At 37.4% G+C, this 7,500-nt stretch overlaps 2 protein-coding genes across 2 annotated transcripts in view; one reads left to right on the plus strand and one right to left on the minus strand.

Annotated features, from left to right (window-relative positions):
• LOC122256655 (uncharacterized) overlaps positions 1-2,775 on the plus strand; it is a 10,378-nt gene extending 7,603 nt beyond the window's left edge. The window contains exons 4-5 of the mRNA XM_086540110.1: positions 633-762; positions 1,263-2,775. Coding sequence (XP_086396236.1) covers positions 633-762; positions 1,263-1,714 — 582 coding nt within the window. The 3' untranslated portion in view covers positions 1,715-2,775. The remainder of the gene's footprint in view (positions 1-632; positions 763-1,262) is intronic.
• A 2,082-nt stretch (positions 2,776-4,857) lies between these two features.
• LOC122259444 (heat shock cognate 71 kDa protein) overlaps positions 4,858-7,500 on the minus strand; it is an 8,911-nt gene continuing 6,268 nt past the window's right edge. Inside the window, exon 2 of the mRNA XM_043026214.2 lies at positions 4,858-7,500. This exon is cut by the window's right edge and continues 123 nt beyond it. Within this exon, the coding sequence (XP_042882148.1) occupies positions 5,701-7,500 (1,800 nt within the window). The 3' untranslated portion in view covers positions 4,858-5,700.

Genomic DNA, 7,500 nt, shown 5'->3' on the forward strand with positions numbered 1-7,500 from the left:
TTCAAGGGATTCATTAATGTAAAACCTATCTAGGGGGTTGCTGTAGTACAACAATTATACATGCAGCTAGGGACCAGTAGGGTCTCCAAAGGAACTAGGCTTAAATCCCACTGTCACTCTCTACCTGCCTCATAAAAAGTCATGTGAAAGAAGCCATCATCCAAGCCCTTATGAGCAGGGAAATATGTGATATAATAATGATCACACAAACACATAGTTCTTCATGAGCTCTCCTATTATCCAAGCTGTGACAAGGAATGTGGCTCCCACAAACCGCAAAAGTTTTCGGCTCTTGGGTGGGAACTAGGGTAATCTCTCTCTCTGAGAAGTCAGCTAAGAGGCAGCTCTGTCTTTAGAGGTTAAGCAACCACATATATATTTTATTATTTTTTTATGATGGAGTATGTTTTATTCCTATGCAAAAAAAAATAGTGAATGTAAACTTTTTTCCACGTGAAATACTACTTGACAGTGCAATGTTACCTATTTAAAAAAAAACAGTGCCTATAATTTCGGATGTTCTTTTTGATCATCTGTCAATGAATAAGCCTTCCAGAATTTTAGACCTTGGCAATAATCAGAGAATTAAATCCAGAAAGTTCTCAGGGTCTAATAAAATATCTGTCTTTCAGCACCATCTAGTCCACCACAGACGGAAGTGGAAGTCATGGGATGCTGAGGATCTGGAGGAACTCCGTCAGTACCAGTCACGCAGAGCAGAGAGACACAGACACTGGGATCATTATGGTCCTCCTCATAAATGTATGTATCTCCATATGTTACTTATTGATATAAATATTGTGACTTTGAAGTAAATATCATATTAAGAAACGGTTTGGTTTCATAGATTCATAGCATCAGAAAAATTTAGTAAATATAACCAATATTTATTTTCTTGAGCTGGTCTTTATTCTTTCATATGGGAAAACTTAAAGCTCAGTCTTTTATGGAATTGAATAATATTTTTTTCAGTTGCTGTTAATTTTATAAATTGTCTTTTTTATGTGAAAAGTTGGGTATTTTTCAAACAATTTTGAGATCATAATTTTATAGATCTACAGTTTTACAGTTTTTAAAAATTTGCATTTTGGGTTGTTTTCAAGGGAGACAGAATCATCAGCCTGATATAGAACACATCAGTTTCCTCATTTGCTTTCTCTCTCTCTCTCTCCTCTCTCTCTCTCTCTCTCTCTCTCTCTCTCTCTCTCTCTCTCTCTCTCTCTCTCTCTCTCTCTCTTTGTGATTCAGAACTTATTTTCCAGGTGTACATCATTATCTCCAAAATGACAGATTATACTTAGAGCCAACTTTAACAAATAAAGAAGGGAGTAGCCTATGTGCCGAGTGTGGTGCTCCCAAGCCACAGGATCCCAAAGCTGACCCATACCTTTATCATGTCACTTTGGGAGGACTCAAGAAGACAGAAGACAAAAGTACGCAGAATGCTGACAAAGAGAATGATGACAAGTACTATCAACAAAATGGAAGAGTTACTCACCAAGGAACCACTAGTAAGTTTCATCCAGGAAAGACTCCAGGTGACACTTCAAAGCACGTCTTTGCTAAGTTGAATCGAAGCATTGACAACATATTCCCTGGTAGATCTGGTCTTCACTTCCGTCCAAGAGCTGCTGACGAGCTTAGGTATCAGGGTCATTCGCACAGTAAACGCCATCCGAGCAAATCCATGGCCTTGGTTGACCACCTTGTGTAGCATAATCCTAGACAAAGATTATGTGGCTGTTTGTGTATATTTGAATTTAATTGTTGAATGTGTGTATAAACTTAGCTCACAAAATGTCAGAGTTTATATAGTAGGCAGCAATTGTAGCCACTGCATAGTACATTTTATATGCACTCAGGTTATTTGGAAGACATATTTTGCATTGCTCATGGTGCCATTATACTAGATTTTATTAATCTATTGGTGTCTGGGGTACATACTGTCCATTATTTCTTTGTTTTGTTGATTTTGTTTACACAGGTGGTTACACCAGCAATTGTCACCAAGGAGTCAGTTAGTAGGCTTACTTCTTTACCCAATTCCTTGAACTTTAGGAAAGAAAGTTTTTATTTCTGTTACTGTTATTATGGTTACTAACATCATCATCATTATCATTAGAACATTAAAGACAATAAAAATAGTAAGAAAAATAAAACCTTTTTTCCCAAAAATTCAAGGAACGGGGTAAACATCTGAGGTTAGGTAGGCCTACTAATAGACTCCTATATTACTAAGTGCTTATGGAACCACATGTGTGAAAAACAACAAAAACATAGTGGACAGTGCATATACACTTGCACTCCCAGCATCAATGTATATATCAATGTTCAATATATATATTAATGAAAGGATCACACATATGCACACTCAATCTTTCAATCTTTGTTTTTTATTATTAACTTTCTCCTTTCTCTTTTTTTTTCCTTCCTCAACCCATTCATTTCCAACTGCTTTCCTTATCTCACTCACTCTATTATATCTATACATACATTTTCATTTTATCATGAATTAGTCAGTTGTTTTTTATTAAAGATTGGAGTGAAAGGAGACTTTTTAATATTTGCATGGTCTGTTTGAATCAAAGATTAGCCTAATATATTCTTAAATGTTTAAACAAGTAACATCTTGCATAAAGACATTTTAATTTGTAAGTGTTTTATGATGTAGTTTTTGTGACATGCATTGAGTGAAAAACATATATGAATTTACAGTAATGTTGAAAGAGTTTATTAGAAGATATGTGAAAATAAAGTTTTATCATCACCCACTTTTTTGTGTTTTTTTCTAACGTGCATTTTATGCAAGGAAATCCCAAAGCTGGAACTTTTTTCCTTTTATCTGAAGTGTATGTAATAGCTGACCTCTAGTTCATCATATGACCAGGAAGGGAACAGGAAGGGCAAATTCTAAAATTATTGGCTTACTGTAATAGGTCACAAATGATGTATAATTTTATGAATTGAATGACATTTAGACCTCCTGTCTCCTTGAATGTAGTTTGCATTCATCAAATTTTGGAATGCCACAAATTTTGGAATGCCAGAAAATGTTTAATAATCAGTGATTTTTCTGTTTATGACTTATGTTAGATAATGCATTTATTATTCCCTATTGGAATAATACTTTAAATAAATGATACTGAAACAGATAGAATTGGAAAATATATTATGTTAGGAAGGGCATGAATAAATCAATATGTAGTTTCAAATCAATTTCAAAGTTAGTTTCAAAGCAATATCAAAGCAAAGAATTCTTACAAAGCCGGAAGATTTGAAATCAAAGGGCAAAATGTTTAGACATTATAAGGAAAAACTTTAGTACAAATGATGGAAGATGGATCATTGTCCAGAGTAGAGCAGGGCTATTAATAACTTGAAACATTTTTACCACTAGATAGAGATAAAGATTGGTATAGATATGAATACACATCCATGGGTTGTTTCATGATCGACTTGCTTTTCTCCTTCTCAGTCTGACTATTACTAGGGTCATTAAAAAAATGTAATGGGGGCAGGACATCAAACCATAACTTGGTGTAGACTATTATTGTCTGACTGTTCTGATGGTACACATTTAGGTGGTTTGGATACTGCTATCTTCAGTCAACTCATTCCTTTATTGATAGGGTTATTTTAGCTGATGGGTGTATAATCCTTGTGAGATGAAGCACAGCCTTGAATATGAAATGCCTATAAAGTGTAATACTTAATAAGGCGTGTGATCCCAAAGACAAACCTATTTTATGTCAAATCAATTTTGGTGAACTGGTACTTCCTATGTAATTAAATTGTGACTTCAGTGCAGTTAAATGTAATGATATAGCTTGTTATATCACCACAGTAAATGATAATAACTGGCTCCTGATTCAAATGCAGGCCATAGCATCAAACAGAGCAACCACTTTTGTATAAACATGTGATAGATACTTTTCCAGGCTTTCTGGGTTTTCAGGAATTCTGAAGTCCTTCAACCTGATAGAGTTAGTGTAACCACTGTAATAGTGTACTTCAAATCGTAAGCATCATTAAGATGAAATTCAAAGAATCTCAATATTTAGAGAAACTAAGAATAATGGAATTGCTTTGAGGAGATTGAGTGCCTATGCTATCAGACTTCAGATACAGATTAAATGGGAGCAGTTTCCTTGAGCTTCTTGGTGATACTTTTTCCTAGCATAATACCCTAAAAAAACATGTTCTAAATCAGTAGAATTAGTACTTTTAGCAATTGTTAGTCAACTTTCTGGCCAATCAGCACATTGGGGTACCTGCTACAGATTCACTTAGTGACATAGCCTAACTAGATCTTGCTGAGGTATGAGTAAGAATGGTGTAGGGCATTACCTGGTCTCTGGCATTACTATACACAACCTGTATACTTAGTGCCATCATATCATTTGTGACCAGTCACACACAGCACACTTTCCATACCACTCTCTTCTGTCTCCCAAAAGCATGAAGTGATGGGCATCACAGGCAACTTCTACATTCCTTTCCTATAGCAGTAGCACTGAGATTAACCTCTAGATCCAATGATTATATGAATATTTGGGTAAATGAGCAGTTTTGTGAGATTCACTAATAACAGGCCCTCCAATCCACATATTTTAATTCAGGAAAAACAAATTTTTGGCAAACTTAAGATACAATAAGTAATTTTTTAAGTGAATAACTTTTACACACCAGTTATGACTTGCCAACCAGGCTGGAGAAAGGTGTTTTAATTACCTTGACTTTTTTGGAATTGGATTTGTTTAAGGAATCCTTGTTCTGGCATATAATTACACTTATTAACAATGATTCTTCTACTTGCTGTTACCATGTTCATGGCATAATGGGCAAAAAAAATCAATATATAGAGTAGGTTTTATTGGTCCATACTGAAGTAATAAATTGAAGGTGAGGGTAATGTTACATATATATACTTTAGCAATAGCTTCTGGTAGTATTCCCAAATCATATGAATACTAACAATTCTAGTTCAAGGCTATATTGTACTGTACTTGAAAGAATTGCATTCATCACAAAAATCAAACAGAATCTGATGTTCTGCTCCATAAAGTATAATAATACTAAATGGAATGTTTCAGAGCACAAGATAATTGCACTTTTCCTTAATATGCAGCAACACTTGACTTAAATGGAAGCAATGTTAGCTAAAGAATGAATAATATATTCCATTTATAATTTATAAAGAAAAAAGAGCTTCTCCCTTGCAAACTAATCTACTTCTTGAATGTTTCATTACCAGCTTATCTTTCATAAAGAAAATTAATTGAACTTTTCCTTTTTCCTTGCTCCATAATGAAGTAAAACGCTGTGTGGAATGTTGCAAAACAAACTGAAATGATTGTATTGAACATTTTCTGAATATGCAGCAATACTAATGCTGAAGATGGGTAAACTGCTTGATTTAAAAGACAATGGCAACTGGAATGACTCACTTACAAGTGTGATTACCCAACTGACATAAAGAAAAATTACTTTCTTACAAACTAAACTGAATAACTTAAATTCGTAATTAGGAACTTGTCTATCATAAAGAAAAAATAATGCTTTCCTTTTGTTGCAAACTAGCTGCTATAATCAATATTCATATATAGTATACATACACAAAATAAGATAGTAAGTTTTAAACTATGAGAGACTGTGGAGACAAATATCAAAAGATATTTTTTGTATTAAAAGCGAATTTAGTTAATCAACCTCTTCAATGGTTGGGCCACCAGCTGATGCGCCTCCACCTGGGGCAGCGCCTGGCATCCCGCCTGGGGCTCCTCCTGCTGCTGCATACATCTTTGTGATGATTGGGTTGCAGATCTTTTCAACCTCCTTCTGTTTGTGTTCGTATTCCTCTTTCTCTCCAAGCTGATTGGCATCGAGCCACTTGATGGTATCATTGCAGGCTTCCAGGATTTTATTACGATCTTCTTCAGAAACCTTATCCTTGAACTTCTCATCCTCCACAGTTGACTTCATGTTGAAGCAATAGGACTCAAGGGCATTCTTGGAAGCAATGCGTTCCCGCTGCTTCTCATCGTCCGCCTTGTACTTCTCCGCGTCATGGACCATGCGTTCGATCTCCTCCTTGGAAAGGCGACCCTTATCATTAGTTATGGTAATTTTGTTTTCTTTGCCAGTCGACTTATCAACGGCGGAGACATTTAAGATGCCATTTGCATCAATGTCAAATGTGACCTCGATCTGTGGCACGCCTCGCGGAGCTGGAGGAATGCCGGTGAGCTCAAATTTCCCAAGGAGATTGTTGTCCTTGGTCATGGCTCGCTCGCCTTCATACACTTGGATGAGGACACCTGGCTGGTTGTCTGAGTAAGTTGTGAAAGTCTGGGTCTGCTTTGTGGGAATTGTTGTGTTACGTTTGATGAGAGCTGTCATCACGCCACCGGCTGTTTCAATGCCAAGTGAAAGGGGAGTTACGTCCAAAAGCAGCAAGTCTTGCACAGCCTCAGACTTGTCTCCCACCAAGATAGCTGCCTGGACAGCAGCTCCATAAGCCACAGCCTCATCAGGGTTGATGGACTTATTCAGCTCTTTGCCATTAAAGAAGTCTTGAAGGAGTTTCTGGATCTTCGGTATCCTCGTAGATCCACCGACCAAAACAATTTCATGGATCTGTGACTTATCCATCTTGGCATCACGGAGGGATTTCTCAACAGGTTCAAGCGTTCCACGGAAGAGATCGGCACAAAGTTCCTCAAACCTAGCGCGAGTAACAGAGGTATAGAAATCCACACCATCATAGAGGGAATCTATCTCAATGCTTGCCTGTGTAGATGAAGAAAGCGTCCTCTTTGCCCGTTCACAAGCTGTGCGTAGGCGGCGCACCGCACGCTTGTTGTCACTGAAGTCTTTTTTGTACTTGCGCTTGAATTCATTAATGAAGTGAGTTACAAGTCTGTTGTCGAAGTCCTCGCCTCCCAGGTGAGTGTCTCCAGCTGTAGACTTCACTTCAAAGATGCCATCTTCGATGGTAAGAATTGAGACATCAAACGTTCCACCTCCTAGATCGAAAATGAGAACATTTCGTTCACCGCCCACTTTCTTGTCCAGGCCATAAGCAATGGCTGCAGCTGTTGGCTCATTAATAATACGTAAGACGTTGAGGGCGGCAATGGTACCAGCATCCTTGGTCGCTTGTCTCTGTGAGTCATTAAAATATGCCGGGACTGTAATGACCGCGTCTTTGACAGTTCCTCCAAGGTAGGCTTCGGCTGTTTCCTTCATCTTGATGAGAACCATCGAAGAGATTTCTTCTGGGAAGAAGGTCTTCTTTTCTCCTTTGTACTCAACTGCGATCTTGGGTTTGCCACCATCGCTGATTACATGGAAGGGCCAGTGCTTTATGTCCCCCTGAACACACGACTCTTCGAATTTTCTTCCAATTAATCGTTTGGCATCAAACACGGTGTTATTGGGATTCATGGCAACTTGATTTTTGGCCGCATCTCCAATCAGACGCTCCGTGTCTGTGAAGGC

This window comes from Penaeus japonicus, unplaced genomic scaffold (genome assembly GCF_977035675.1).
Source record: "Penaeus japonicus unplaced genomic scaffold, GWHDUDI00000001_assembly GWHDUDI00000009, whole genome shotgun sequence".
In the NCBI taxonomy this organism is placed as follows: Eukaryota; Metazoa; Arthropoda; class Malacostraca; order Decapoda; family Penaeidae; genus Penaeus; species Penaeus japonicus.